Source organism: Colletes gigas, unplaced genomic scaffold (assembly GCF_013123115.1).
Source record: "Colletes gigas isolate AHSC1104 unplaced genomic scaffold, ASM1312311v1 Colletes_gigas_Sc00001, whole genome shotgun sequence".
Taxonomy (NCBI): domain Eukaryota; kingdom Metazoa; phylum Arthropoda; class Insecta; order Hymenoptera; family Colletidae; genus Colletes; species Colletes gigas.
The window spans coordinates 8,599,962-8,615,841 of record NW_025106630.1 but is presented as its reverse complement, the minus strand read 5'-3'; the positions used below and the strand labels follow the sequence as shown (position 1 = coordinate 8,615,841).

Sequence of the window (15,880 nt, the reverse complement as noted above, 5' to 3'; positions counted from 1 at the left end):
TCCGGAAATTATATAAGAAAATTGGACATCTCCTACGAGTTTTACAGTAGCGTTTCTTGTCTTTCCGAAAAATTTAGTAACAAGCATGTAAGAATATTTTCATACGGTATTTTTTGTAGAGACAGAGAGAGAGAGAGAGCATAGCGTGTACTAGTTACATTCTTTTTTTTTTAAGTACTTTTTTGTAACAACGAGTACGTTTCATCTGTTATATAATTATCGAGCGAAAGAAAAAAAGAAGTCCAATAACCAGGGTTATTCTTGTACTTGATTGTATGTACGTATCTCGTAGCCTTACAGTTATTGCTTATTCAAACCCTCTACGATCCGGAATAGCTGGAAAAGTGCACATTTATATACGTAACACGATATCAGTAATTTATCTCTACGTTTTCATTCCCATCGAGAAAAAGAGTGTCATTACGACATACATCATACGCTATTCTAAAGAAGATATCCAACGAACGATGATGCAACGATCATAGAGGGTGAAATTTTGTTACGTGTACGTAATCGCACCGTCTCGCCATAAGTTCGTAGCGAAACGATTCCCACAATAATCTCGCGTAGAACGTTACGCCCGACGATGAAAAGATTTCGATTTCGTGTTGCGAAAACAATTACTGCTACTCGAAGCGTAAAATCTCGTGCGGTTGCGACAGGGACAGGGCGGTTCCTATTTTACAGAGAAAAACACGATGGCGCGCGGGATGTCTCGAGGAAACTCGTCGGAAAGAAGAAATAGAGGCCCGAAGAAGGTACGCAGAAGATGTATGACTCGTTAAACGAGAGAACGCGGATCGCGCGAATCGTATTGGATAGGTCTGGCGAATCGACGAACGTGATTATACTTCGCGTCGTGATGTCACTTCCCTTTGGACGGGGTGCTGGCCGATATAGGCGCGGCCACGTCCACGTCCACGTTCGTCGACAGACTTCCGGTAGCGATTCTCGGTGGGCTGCGTGACGCTGACCTTCTGAACTCGCGCGGAGGAGGGTTGTTGCAGGACGCGTGATGTCCTCCGGCCTCCCAGTCGCGATGTTGGCAAAAGGATCCGCAGTATCGCGCGATCCCACAACCACCACACGTCTCCAGAGCGGGTCTACCGCAATTCCAACAGCTCTAAAATATCGGACATAATTATAAATAAAAAAACAACGTTGAAGAATTAAGCAAAGAACCAGAAGTTCGGGGTACTCACGGATCCCGAGATGGTCTGCAAATGCGCGTCCTTCTCGTCCTCCGTGGTCGATGGCATCGGATTCGAAGTGGTGGTCGGCGTCGTGACGGCCCTCGCGTTGGCGTCCACCACGCCAGGATTCCCATAGACCCGGAGCAACGGGCCCTGACGATGAGCACCGTGATTTCTCTGCGACAAGGGAAGATCGAGCAGTCGATGAACACGGAGGCGTTCGTTCGCCCTGGATTCGGCCACTGCGACCGCCACCGCCCTCTGAACCTCTGCCACAGCAGCCCTCTTCACCTCCAGCACTGCTTCTTCTGCGAGGAACACGATTAGAACATGTTACTTCTAGCCTGAACACCTGGAAGAACGTAAAAATATGGAACGACGACTAACCAGCCTTCCTCTTCACCTCGGCGACTTTGTCCTCGGTGACCCTTATTGTCTGAGCAACGATCTCACCGGATAATCGTTTCAGGTTACCCTCCCGATCGCCCGTAGACGATTCCACCTGTGAACCGTTCGTGGAGGATGGATTGTTACTAGCAACGCTAGTGTTGTTGCCGCCGTTACCGTTCTGCGCCCCGGTGGACGTGGACGCTGCCAACGGGGGCATCGACGCTGGACTGGAGCATCCCCGGGTCTGAAGAATGGCCAGCGCCCTTTTGGTCTTCTCGACCATACCCAGGATACAGTTCAACATCACGTGGATGTTCTTCCACTCGTCGTCGAGGCTGCCGTTCTGCGTTTGAACGTGGCTCAACTGTTGCTGCTGTTGCTGTTGGGTTAGATGGTGCGTGCCCGAGAATGCATTTATCTGATTAATTTGCACGAGACTAGGCGGCACTGGGCTGGGTCCGTGACCGTGGCGGTGCCCGTGACCCGGCATCGACCCGCTCGACGAATGAAGCGGATGATACCAACAATAAGAAGAGGAACTCTCGTTAGACTGTTGCTGCTGATGGTGGTGACTCCAGGGATTCGTTGATCTCTTTCCATACACGGGCACGTCGTCCAGGAGTGCCCCGTTCTCGTAATATCTGCGACATGTTCAAGAGGTACATGAACACTTCGACCAGACATGTCCAATTGTATTGGCTCCATTAATGTTACCAGAGGTATCGATCACTAGGGGTTGTGCGAACGTGGGGTGTCGATTGCTCGCTTAATGGTAGCTTTTAAATAGTATTATCTTCTTCGTTTATAATATACTGAAGTTTGATCGATGGAAGGTAAAACGTGGCGTGTAAAGTGCCTGGAAGCCAGAAACCTGTAATCCTTTACTACATTACATTTCCGGTAAAGAATTTTTTTCTCGAAACTGAGGAGGATTTAGCGGATATGTGTATTCACCAAAAATGATTGTAATTAACCCTCGGAACTAAAAATAATTTTTTTAGAATGATTTGAAAGTTTTTAATTTCGGCGAAAAATTTGTCCACATACTCGAATTTTTTTCTCGAAAATACGTAGGATTTCGTGGGTATGTCTATTCACCAAAAATGGTTGCAATTGACCCCAGAAACTAAAAATAATTTTTTTAGAATGATTTGAAAATTTGTAATTTCATCGAAAAATTTCTCTACCTAGCGAATTTTTTTCTCGAAAATGGCTAGGATTTCGGCGTTATGTCTATTCACTGAAAATGTTTGTAATTGACCCCCGAAACTAAAAATAATTTTTTTAGAATGATTTGAAAGTTTTTAATTTCGCCGAAATTTTTTAATTTCTGCGCCTACCCCATGTTTTAAATTGTGTCTTATAATTTTGTTAAGCAGTGGAAGGATTAATGTAGGCGCGAAATAGAAGGGGTTGAAAATGTCGGGGCGTAGATCGACGAGCGTTAATAGTGAATCGATCGATCGCGTCGCGTCGAATCGTTTTCCGTTGGCGTTAATCCTCCCGGCACGGATTAGTCGAGTATCGCGGCAAAGGAGGGGGGATAGGGAGATTTTGTAATTTAGTTCGGACGTGCACGCGTTCGCTGGCGCAGCTACGCAAACAGCCAGGAGCGTCGAGGCGTAAGCCGAACGTGGGTCGTATTAGCGGGATGCCGATAGGCACTCGAGGCAAGTTCGCTGGTAGTCGAAGGGTAGAGAATAGAGGGGTCCCGGGAGAAGGACGGTCGGGGGTGTTCGAGAAAGGTGGTACCCCGATGATATATGGAAACGTCACCGGCAGACATATCGAGAGGAGGCCAAACCTGGCATTGCCAGCGCGCGCGTCGCGTTTTGTCGCCTTCGAGTTCGCTTCGGCGCCCCTTTCCTTTCCGCGTACACGCGCATATCATATTCTGACCGCAAATACCGACCCTCGTGCACCAACCACCTCGTCGATTCCCAAGACATTATACATATGTCTTCCCGGAACGTCCATTCTTTCTCGCGACGATGCACTGCCTTCGTGCTAAACCATTCACCGGATTTCTTTTACCCCACGATTCGATCCCTTTTTCAAACGTATAGGATTACACTTACGCGAACTGTAGTATCTTGAACTTTTACACGTGGTTAATATTCTATTTTTTCGATAACTGAGATTTAACTTGAATTTTCCGAGTTTGGCGGGAAAATGGCGACCGCGTCGCGATAAATATCGGTGAGAAGTGCAGGCCCGCGGCCAAGATTTTTTCGAAAACGGCGGCGCGTTGCGGCTTGGCAAATATACTACGCACGCGTGTACGCGCAGGTGCGTGGCGATGGTTCGCGCGTAGATAAATTACGTTTATAGATGGTCGAAGATTTCGGGTCTCTGGTCCATTATAATATTTCCTCAAAAAATGGAGCAACGCCGTTCATAAATCTCGGTGAAAGCGGCTGCACTTCCCGGTGTAAACCCGATCGCGATTACAAGATTTCCGAGTGATCGAGTTATTGTTATTTTGCAGGAGGCGGAGAGGATGAAATCGGTTGACCAACGCGCGGGTGTCGCAAAATTTCGTAACAGCATTACGGATTCACTCACGGAGTGTCGGAGGCGCGACGTTTCGGTGCGTGCGGTGCGGTGCTGGAATAATGGTGCAGACCGCCCGTGGCGTTGTTCGTGTGCTGAATAGCACCGACACCGGGATTAGAATTGGACCGCATGCCGTAATGAGCGGAGGACTGATTGCCGCCGTTTCCTATTCCGTTTCCACTTCCCAGCCCGTTGCCAGCCTGCTCTCCGAAGATCTCCACCGGCTCCCCTGCCGCCAGCAACCCGACGGCCTCCAGAACCGCTGCCTCGTTCGATCGTAAGAATTGCGCGCAACTCTGTCGACAGAATCAAATCAAATCTTATCGCCTGCCAACTCGTTAACTCCATCGAAATTAAATAATTTCTCAAGCTTTCGTACGAAAGGATCTTACCAGTCCTGTTAATTATTACTGAAATATGTTACTTCAATATAACAGACCTGGAAACAAGCTGTAAATAAGCGTTTAGTTACGTCTGTTTATATACCTCTACTTGTATCAAGTTATCTTAATTGCAATCGAGTCTGGTCATTACTGGATTAGTAAGGGATTAATAAGCGTCTGAGCCTGTGTTCCCCAAACGCTGAAAAGTTTCCATAACAGACGGAATACGTTCGCGAAATTGCAGATAGTTTTGATTCGCGCTGTCTTTCCGAGCATTAAGGAACGCGAACGTCCGTAAAACGCGACGCGTTTTATGCATCGTTTTCCCAGAACGTCGTAAAAACGTGTACGTATCCGTCGAGCACGGCCCGGCGACCGGTCAGCACGGCTGCTCCCAATCAGTTTCGATTTTTAATATTCGTCCGTCGGCTTCTTTACGGCCGGCACCACCTTTCGTCCAAACTTTCGTGCTCGCACCCTCGATACCGAAGTCTGCCTGCCAGGGTGGGATTTATCGCTTCTAATTCAATATTGGAACCTTTTTCCGTCTCCTTTCGACCCCTCGCTCGGTCGCGTTCTCGCGTTCCCAATTCTCAATTAACGATCATCGATCGGCGGTTCCGTGCTCGCAGACGCACACCCCCGCGTCTTCGTTTCCTCGCGAACTGCCAAGGAACGGCCAACCTTTTCGCATTGCAAAGCAGCCAGTTTCGCAAAACTCCTGATACCATACATTTCGTGTTCGTTCTTCCACCTCTTGTAATTACAAATACATTTTAATGCACACCAGAAATGTTAAAACAACTGTTTCTGTTTTCAGGCTAAAACACCCGTGTCTTCGAGAGAAAATCGAAGCGTGACGAACTGAAACATACCAGTCTATCCTATTTATCATCGATCAAGTAGTGTTGTTAATCATTAATCAGAAATCGAGGACAAAAGGTTCGAAATCAGATCTTTAGTCCAGTTTCTGAGAAGAATAAAAATCTCTGCGAATACCATTGTCGATCGAATAGTTTCGCCAAGTTAGGGATCGAGGACAAAAGGGTGTGCCTGTGCGAAGAAATTTGACGTTGCCTCTGGGTCTTTCGATCGTTCGTCGGTTGCCTCGAGAAATGTAAATCGTTGCTATTAATTTGCAATTCGTTACCGCGCGACTCGCTCCTTGGTGCTCTTCGCGTGTTCTTCGTCCCGCTTCAGCTTCATCCACCGTCTGTGTTCCGTCTACTTTTTCTTTTCGCTCTCTTTCGAGACGGGCAACAGCTGGAAGCAGTCGCGTAACCGGAAGACTTCTATTAATTCCACGAGTCGTACTTTATTCTTTCTCAAGGAGGATTACGAATTCTTTTCCGTTCTCGAAGGGAAACTCAAAAGAGTCCGGTTTATTTCGTCGAGAGACCGGACCTTACTTTTCAACGGATTTACAATCGGTCGAAAGACATTTTTTTTACATCGAGAGAATTGATTTTACGACCCACGTTCTATAATATGAGAAACAAATGCTAGAATTACAGATTCGGTTCAGACGAAATAAACCTGCCTTCCCCCTGTCTCTTTAATATTTATGAAACGGTTAGCAGAGAAGGGATATAACTGTATTTCGAGATCCCATCTAGCGTGTGCGTAAAAACACGATGAAAACGATGAACCGAACCGTGTCGCGGTGGAAGATGCGGGAATAAATAAGCCCAGTATCTGCGCGAACGTTTCAGTTTACAGGATTATGTTCACCGTTTCGGGCGGTTTTAACAACCAGACAGCGACGCACGGAAGACTGGCTCGAAAAGCAAAATCGCGTAATGTGAACGGCGGTTACGCGTTCCCGAGCTTTTCTTTAATCGTCTTACGTACATTACATGCACAGATTCGAAATTTACCGCCATCTTTTCGCGTCTTTCCTCTCGACGAACCGATTTTTCAACCGTTCGCGTTACAACGTACGCGAGGCTTTTTATTTATTAATTACTAAAATGTAATAAAGATGTCTCGAGAGGGCGTGTCGTGAGAATGGGAAAATTTAATTGCTACGGTCTGGCAAATGGCGCGCTGCGCTGCGTCAGGTGCGCTCAATGTGCGCGTACCCGCAACGTTCGGTTCTTGGTCGAGGCGGAATCGTAAAATCCGCCGTGGAAATAAACGAACGAAAGTTGTCTCCTTGGTAACGAGCGTTTCCGTGCCACGGGTTTTCAAGTTCGCCTTTACCATTCGATTCCGTTCATCTATCTCGCCGTGAAACAGGCTGGCGTGCTCCCACCCACGATCGCGAAGTAGCCTGGGAAATTAAAACAGGCTGGCAGCCGGTCAGCCCGGGCTCTGTTGATTTTACCCGCTACTCCTGGACGCGTTTTCTCTCTTCCGTCTTCGTTCTACGAAGTTTAACAAGCGTGCGCGTAATAGAACTCTCATCTACATCTGACCATCGTGTGCACGAGCACATTTCGTAACGCAATTCGCCGGTTCTCCAGCGTTCTTTTCGCCGTTGAACGCTTACGATAGTTGGAAAATAGCGATATCATCGTAATTGTCAAGAATAGAATCTGTATAAAACTTAGTTTTAAAATATATTTTCCAATCTCGTTCGTTGAAACGTGAATTTTAAATCGCATACGCGATGGTAGAGGCTGTCGATGGCGCACGCGGGAAATCGGGGGGGGAATTCTAAGCGAGAACGCGGTAAGATTAGAATCGTTTGTTATTCAGAAGTCGATCTAGCGCTTTGGAAATGTCACACGTGTCCGATGTCTCTCTTCGTTCCCATCTTCCCGACCTATAAATGTGTATGCTCCCAATCTCCGTGCTCGGTTCTCGCCGGAACGTTCTAAATTTCCGTCGTCATGAATTTCGCCAGACATCGATCACCCTATAAAAGCGAGAAACAGTTTCTGCCTCCGGAATCCGCAGTTTGCGCGCGCGTGTCTATCGCGAAAAATTTACCTGCCTCGCGTCGAGAGAGAGAGAAAAGATCGAGTACAGGTTTCGACTGCGACGCATTGCAGCATTTTCCAAAAGGCATAAAGCAATGCACGCCATATCGAAAAATTCAGCAGCGATGTCGCTATATAGGTTAATAAAACCCAATACGTCGTATCGCTCTCCTGTTTAATAATATTATTCAAGAGACGTTGTTATAGAAAATAAATCGAAAGCTGGACACGCTATTTTTGAATCGATCGTGCGGCTTCTTGTCGTTACTGCAATAAGGATTTCTAGAGTTATAGTTGCAGCGATTTTTACCCTTGTTATAATTTCCGACTAATGGTGTTTCTTTTACAAACAAAAATCCATGTTAGGTGGACACAGGGTGGATGACGGTTTTCGTTCATTCATGGTGCGCGGCTCTACGCCACGTTGCAGCCGCGCACGATGATTTATAGCCCTCGTAGCGACTCTAATAAAGCATTCCGGGCTCCTTATGGGTCAGCCATTGTTATTCTCGGTGATTCTTTCATTCCCCGCGCCGAAAAAAACATGTGTTGCCTATCCGGCGACACGTCCAACGATCTTTTAATCGTTTACGAGATTATAAGTATGCCAGACAGGTAAAAATAATTCATTTATAATTTCCAAGGGTGGAATTCCCAAATTCGATTTAACTCTTCTAATATTCGTCGATTAACGCATGTAGTAGTTTGTTCTGTTGCAGATAGTCTGCGAAAGGACGCTGAAGAAGCGGACTCACCTGGTTGTTCGCTCTGGCGGCATTGTTCAGGTCCCTCTGCAAAGAAGGCAAGGTGTGCTTCAGGTATGGTAACACGAAGCCTCTGAGGCGGTAGTTGGTAGCTTCCTGCAACGCCGAGTGGAATTCCTCCGCGGTTCTGCTCCCGTTCTGCAACGACAACCGAGAGGATTCCGCTCGATTAACGGCGCCGATCGTTCGCCACGCATCCAGTAACGGTCGGAAAGTAATCTCTGTCCCCCGGGGGTTCTGTTTCCCTACCCCCGAAGAAATGGACGCACGGTGGTCGCGATTTCACGTTTGTCACGTGCCACGATCGTTTTACGGTTAAGCACGGCGACCAGATGTCACGTTTCCGGGGCGCGTGCAACCTCGGTACACGCGGTAACGTGATGCGTCCTGTGCAACGTAATTTGAATATTTCCAACCGTTCGGACGATCCACGGGAATTCTTTCCATCGGAGGATCGTGACGAGTCTGACAACTATTTTCCATCCCCTATCCTAGGCTCGAGGACCATTTGGAAGCCCGTCGAACCGTAGGGGTTATTGAAGATTCAATGGGGAGTCGTAGCTTACGCCCTCCGGTGGGGTAAGTCATGTTCTCCTTCGTTTTGTTTTATCACGAATACACGAATAATGAATGAAACGTGTTGAAAATTTGCCAGACCGTATTCCGTTAAAAAAGATACCCTTGGATCGTAAACTTTCCTTGTTAGTCGCGGGCGTTGGAAGGTCTAACGAATAGGATTACTTGTAAGGGCAAACGGGTACAAGTCCCTCTAAACGCATCGTAAAGTACACGCACGCATCTGCTTGTCTCGGAGATCGCAAGTGCACTTTGCGTATGACGAAGGTACGCGTAGTTTGTTCCCAGCCAGCTCCGTCAGCTGGTACGCGTACGTTACTTATTGTTACTACTAGAAGAGTTTGCGACTACGAGAGATCGTAGAATACCCGTTACAAGCACCACGGGATAATGCTACCCGGAGACTTACGGGTTCTTTGAAACTTGTACAAATTGTCGACGATCATTTGGTCCGAAGAGGTAAGCGTTGCGTGCAGGATGACCCTAATATCTTCGTAATTATCGATGATACCGGTGTTATATACTTTTTATTGAGCCACTTGTGTCGACGAATGACCCAGATTTGTAACATTTCGATAGGACAGAGCGAAAGAAGCGAGAAGAGGGAAGGAATTTACCAGAAGCGTCAGCACCAGAGTTCGCACGGTGTCACCTGTGTCCAGGGAGATGTTCGTAGCGAATTGCACGAGAGTGCCGAGCAGTCTCTTGAACATGCCGTGACCGGCGAAAACACCAGCGATGCATCTGGTGCCGGTGGTGCCATTCGACAGCGCGGATACATCGTTCTGCTCTTCCGTTCTGCAGTTGGCAGGAGCCCCGGCATTGCCAGCGCCAGAGCCAATTCCATCCTCGAACTCGGGCTTCAGAGAGTGCGAGGGCAAGGGACTGTCGTTGTCGGAGGACACCGAGCAACCGGTTGTCCCTTTGTACTCCGATCGCGGACCATTGCTCTGCTTTTGTTGACCGCTCGCCGCGGCGGAGGTGATCCTTTGATGATGATGAGAGGACGGCGAGTGCACCTCCGGTTGGACCTCTTCCCGCGGGGACTTCTCCCTCGTCGCCGAACCCACTGCAATCAAATTGCACTTTCTTTTATCAACCTGATCCACGCGACCAACGTCCAACATCAGCGGCGTCTATAAAAGTTTGGTCTGGGTTAGGTCTCTGTTATTATTTAATAATAGAGAAATTTTCATAACAAGAATTGTGCGACTTGGGCAGTTTACAAAATTTTGTCAACGAAAATGGAAGGCAAGTATATTTAATATTAGCGTATGAGATATCGTATTGATTATGAATAGAAGAATTTATTTCTTTGCCATTTCTTATTACTTGTAAGATTACTTATATGTATATCTCCTCAATAGGTACAATTTGTATTTCTTTATTTTAATATGCTTATATTTATTTATCTTTTAAGATAGAATGGGACCATGAAAAAGGAGAAATCGTGTGCATTCCTCGTCGTAGATTAGGAGCGTGGAGTGTGTAATGCGCGTCGTCCGTATACGGGCCCTTTATCCCGTGGTTCTAGCGTTCCCCGTGATCCACGGGAGGGAAAAAATCTCCGTCCCGGAAGCAATTTGACGAAGAAGCAAGAGGCATCGGAGTAAAAACCATGATTTATCTCGGCAAGAGTCGAAAGAGCGTTCAGCATAAAGGGACAACGTCGCCGCAAACGTCCTTTGTGCTCGGTACATCCGGGGAGCCGTCAACCACGGGGCACGTGAAACGGGCAGGCGAATCGGCCACTCGTTTACAAACACGCTGATAGCCACGCACACCAGCGCTAGGCACAGATGCGCGTCGACCGTGTACTCTGTGCGTGGGTGCAGCGGATAACATGCAATTACGGGCCGTGTCATCCACCTTGTCTTGTTCCCATTCTGTGTTCCGCGCGTTATCTCGCGGAATGCCTCCGGCCCCGTGGCATGCGTGGCAAAACGCCGTCATAGAATATATATAGTATATACATACATATATATATATATATACGTATATTATATATACATGTGCCGATAACGAAACGTTACACACGGCGGAACCGTCCCCGCGTCGTGAAGCGTTGACTGACAGTTGGAGCCCGACGCCTAGCGTAGCCTCGTCCCTCCGAACAACCGCGATTCGGTGACGTTTCCTTTCATTTCGCAGTTTAATCTCTCTGCACACGTGATTTCTACGTCTGCGATCCGCTTTGACACGGCCCCCGTTCGATTTCAGTAGCACCCGCTTTCAAGACCGACTTTCTGCCCCGGACTGTTGACGCGAAAGTAGTTCCTATCGGTATTTCCATCATCACGGTGAAAATTCTCACCCTCTGATGGCTTCCGAATTGTTCAGAAGACACCGTTGTTGATAAAAAAAAATAATTCTCGTTTTCCTTCACGCGAGAAGAGACTTCTCCCTGTTGGTCGTTAAAGCGCCCAGGCTCGATTGCTTCCTCGTTCGCGTATGTCTAGTTTTACGAACGGTGCACCTGCACGCGCGGGCGTGCATCGCGCGTAATCAGCCAGCTAATGGTATTCCATAAAAGTAAGCCGTGCATTTCACGCTACGGCCGCGGAAAAATCCATCAAATGTAACGAGAATACATCTCGCGGTCAGTACTACGACTAAATTTCTTTCGTTTAACGACACTACAGTCAAAAAAAATCTCTCTTCTCTCCGTCTGTTCCTCCGTTACTCGAAAATGACTCAACACATATCTCGATAACATTCGCCACGCTCGTAGACATCTTTCCAACGAAGGTAGGCTGCCTTTGTGGAAGGTAAAAGGCCGAAAATGTCGCGTCTTTCGTTCGCACGGGAAACTGTAAGAGGCCCCCAGGTCGATTCGTCGAGCTCTCGATAGGTCCAAGGGCGGGAATTTCCAACGTTGTGTGAACGTAAATTCGTAACGTAGGTAAGCAGCGGGAGGGACAAGGGGGAGGACGGCGCCACCGTGTCACTGCAATCTGACGCCGGTAGCCAAGAGGTAATTACCTGTACCTGAACTCACGGCAAACTAAATTACCTTAAACGCGCCTTATATTCGCGGGGGCACCGATCGCGAATCACCCTCGTTCAACGTTTTCGTCGAAATTTACCATTGAACAAATCCTATTTATAATGGTTTAAATACTTGGGTGCCAAAAGAGTTTCAATGACTATTTCGAGAAATGCAACTCGATGTTATAGAATATGATATAAACAGTTCCTCAAGATCTATCATTGAAAAGCCAAAATGAAACCGGAAGTGTGCTTCTGCATGGTGCAGATCGTCGATGACGTAAATAGTCTGTGAGGTACGAAATGTTTGAAAAACGTTATCGCGGACCTAATATTCGCGGCTGATGGCCATCTGGGGCACGGCTAGTTTCGAACGACAGCGGCTCGTGAATCGCGCGTAGCTCGCGGCTGGTTCGACGCGCACCTGGAGCACACGCGAGAGCAACATAGAAGCGGCTCGTTGTCTTCGCAGACGACGTTTCACGAACGCGAAGAGAGATCGATAAAGCGCACGTGCTCCACTCGGCTGAGAGTCCCTGGGTGGAAGTAAGTACGCTGGGACTCAGCTGTCGCCTCCTAATTGCCGGGACAATGCAACAGATGGCTTTGATCGCAATCCCTTCCCAGCCATCTCTTCCTCCCTTCGCTTCCTTTCTCCCCGCCTCCCTCGAGTACCACCTCCTCCTCCCCCCCGAATCTCTCTCTCTGCCTCTGTTGCACTCTATTTTTTTCTATCCCTTTCGGTCCATTTCCTGATCGCCCTCCGCGTCCATTTTACCTCTTCTCCGCGTTCTTCGCGGACTCGTTCCTCCTTTTTCCGTCCTTCGTCGGTCCTCCTTTTATTTTCCTCGGTTCTTTACGATTTCCGATCTCGGTTCTGCTTCCTGGCTCCCCCTTCGTCGGCCTCTATTCTCGCGTTCGACGACATCTGGCACGCGGAATGCCTCGCGATTCTCTCCCCCGTGAAACTTAGGCTTGCTTCGGAGCACCCGAAATAGATATCGAGTATTCCTGCTCGGGTAATTAATTTCTAAGCCGACACTCCTTTACGGTCCTCCAGGATTACAAAATTAAATAGAAAAGAATCAGGGTTTCGAGCAAAAAGTTCGCGAAGATATTAGCATAGTAATAGCATCTACATAATCCTTATCCTCGACTCTCGCCGTACTATACATTCTCACCGAAGTTATGGTACTTTCCAATTTATTAGTTCTACACGATTCCGCTTCGTGCTATTATTAGGTGCGAATGTATACACTGTCAGTTTTGCGCTAAATCGCGTGAATCAGAATTAGTCCGAACCGTCTAGATGAAAGATGATCCGCAAATTCTGTTGGAAGAAGTGGGTCAACTTCGACCCGTTTTCTGTCTTCAAAATCTAACAAACACGAGTCTCTGTCAACCCTTCGAGTTCGATTTCGGCGGGGAACCGCGAAAGTGTCACGAGATAAAAATTTCCTCGATTGTATTTTCCAACGAGGGGGCGTGTGCGCGCGGTCCAATCGGATTTGCCTGGGCGGAGAGTTTAATATCCCGGCCGGTCTAACGTAAGACCCATTTCTCGGAATTGCAGTCACGAATCCTAATAAAGTCCACGGTGGCGCGGCATCTTATCAAAAGGGGGTTGGGGGCTCGGCGGCGTTTAAAACTCGGCCGCGCGGGGGGGTAAATTGGAGACGCCCGGAAAGGAGAACGGATGTGCTCCGTGGAACTCGTTTTCGTTCTACGTCGTAAGCATATCCGAGAAGAAGGTGGTAGCCCGGGCTGGCGGGGCGCGGACGACTATCGCAAAATACCTCGAACGGCAACGTCGGGGATGCCGACGGTGTACCGGATATGATATCAGCCTCGAGCAGAATCCCGGTGGAAGTGTTGGACGTGCCTTATCGCGTCTGGTCCAGGCAGTCAGCCGCTGCACGAACCGACCTAACCAACACACCGAGGGCCCCGACCAACCAGCTTGACTGACTGCTCGCAGGAGTTTCGCCATCCCCCATGGAGCTGTTCTGCGATCGCATTTCGTGCTGGCGCACACAGCCACACTGCACACGTGCTCCTCCTCGCCCACCCTTCTGGATCTCTTCCTTCTACTTCCCCCCCTCCGTCGCCGTTATTAACGGAAAGGACGTATCGCTATCGGTAAAAATTTCATCACTGTTTTACGTTTCTCGAAGACTCGTGGCGCTCTGAATCCAAAGCGTGCGAAAATAAATTCTTTTTTTTTTCTTTATTGTAGATTCGGGGATGAAGACGCAGCTCGACGGACTTACGGAGGATTTCCAAAGAGACGCGCGTGTCGGTGATGGTCTAAACATCTGTCCGCGCGGACCGCGGCGGAGACTGAGTAAATTTTTTACGATCCACCTTCGAAATTTCATTGGAAAGCCCGAAACTCGCGACGAGATCGATAGGAAAATTGGCAAAGATTGTAACGATGTTTCTTCCGGAGAACCTCCTGTAATCGAGTACCGGGTTAAAGAGAGTCTAGGATAGGATTTTAGCAGCCCCTAAAATTGGAAAATTCTCGTTTTCCCCGCAGGATGAAGCGCCGTCGCGGTTCACGAAAACCGATCGATCGGTGACAGAGGCGGGAAACTGGTAGCGTCGGCGTTCGGACGCGCGATGACGGGGCTTTGACGAGAGAGGCGGGCTTTTTTCCTGAGCCATTTCCAAGGTAGCTGCGGGCTCCGGCCCGTCTAGATAACCAGTTCGGTCTAAATGTACGATTCGGACGAGAGTATGCCCGCGGCCTGGATATACGGGTACCCCTATGCAATATTCCAAACTAATGCGCGATGTGCCCACAGCTAAACCCGACGATCTCGCACGGAAACACACACTAACCGTTGCTTTTCCCTTTTTGGACGGAACTTTTCTTCGCGTCGACCCCTCCTGGCGAGAAAATCTCAAGGAACGAGCGATTCTCGGGAGAAAACCTCGGAACATTCATATTTTCGAGTATTGCGATGAAATTTGAAAAAATTATAGCAATGTCAATGGATAAAGGGGACCAAGCTTGTTATTAATAACTACTGCAATATAGGCTAAAGATTGAACGAGTTAACTCGCGATTAGTTAGCCAGCCGGTTAAGTGTAATTGGATGATAATCGTTTGAAAGAGAAAAAAGTAACGCACCCTTGGCCTTGGCCTTGAGGTCGAGATCGACGGGAAAGGGCTCTGCGTTGGCGGTGACGGTGACGGTGACGGAAGAGGCTGGCGTCGACGGATGGCAGACAATAGCGGCGGTTGCGGGGGAGGCGTTGGGCACGGTGGTCGTCGACGGGGTGGCGGCCACGCTCGACACGCCGTTGCTATTGCTATTGCTGACGGTGGTCGCGATACTCGTGCTCGGGGCGGTCACCGTTGCGATGGTCGCGGTTCCCGTCGACGTCGACGCAGACGACTGCTGATAACCGCAGCATTCTTTCGCCTCTTCCTTCACCTTGACCTTGTGGAGGATCGTCGTGGTCGCCACTCCACCCTCCACTTTCATGCTCGTGCACCGACTTCTTGCCTGTTCAACAACATTCGATCCATACAGATTCGCTTGGTGCTAGATTAACATCTATTCGCATTGTTGCAATCCCGTTGTAGATACAGAAAATAACAAATATCTCTAGTCTGTTCAGTGTACAAGAAAACCTCGAAGAAAATGTTGAGATACGATTTCAAATATTGCAATGTTAATATGTCTTCGTGTTTTACAAGACCTTGAGCAAAAATGGCTTCCGATCTAGCGTTTCTTGGAAGGCGAGGGTGGATTCTATCCGCGAGTGAAACGCAAGGATGGAAATAGTGGAGGGAATCCGTCAATGCCGCGGAATACCAGGAGACTAATAACGTCGAAAGCATATGCACGTCATCGCGTGATCACGATTCTCATATTTGATCGATTCTATTCCGCGATTGCCGGGGGCGGTCGCATATTTCGTCTACGTGCTCGACGACGAGCACCCCTTCGTGCATACCGATGACTGATTTTAATGGAACGACCGAGCGGTAGTTTTACAAACCAACAAGGATCCATCGCGGATCCACGGCTCACTCTGAATACCCAAATAACTGGACGTTTTCGAGCGATTCCGATCGCTGGTCGGTCTGGAAC

General features: G+C 48.4%; 1 protein-coding gene across 1 annotated transcript; it reads right to left on the bottom strand.

Moving 5' to 3' along the window:
• Positions 1-865: 865 nt before the first annotated feature.
• On the bottom strand, positions 866-15,268 carry LOC122404210 (protein CBFA2T1). Its single transcript, XM_043408169.1, has 7 exons — positions 14,911-15,268; positions 9,404-9,855; positions 8,202-8,348; positions 4,149-4,435; positions 1,581-2,224; positions 1,203-1,501; positions 866-1,123 (listed from the first exon to the last, which is right to left on the bottom strand). The coding sequence occupies exons 1-7, from the start codon at positions 15,266-15,268 to the stop codon at positions 866-868; spliced, it is 2,445 nt and encodes an 814-aa protein (XP_043264104.1).
• Between the last annotated feature and the right edge of the window lie 612 nt (positions 15,269-15,880).

Coding starts and splice junctions, on each gene's coding strand:
- LOC122404210 (XM_043408169.1), bottom strand. CDS start 15,268: ATGAAAGTGGAGGGTGGAGTGGCGACCACGACGATCCTCCACAAGGTC. Junction 8,349..9,403: donor CTCTGGTGCTGACGCTTCTG/GTAAATTCCTTC, acceptor TTGTCGTTGCAG/AACGGGAGCAGAACCGCGGA. Junction 1,124..1,202: donor TGCAGACCATCTCGGGATCC/GTGAGTACCCCG, acceptor CCGATATTTTAG/AGCTGTTGGAATTGCGGTAG.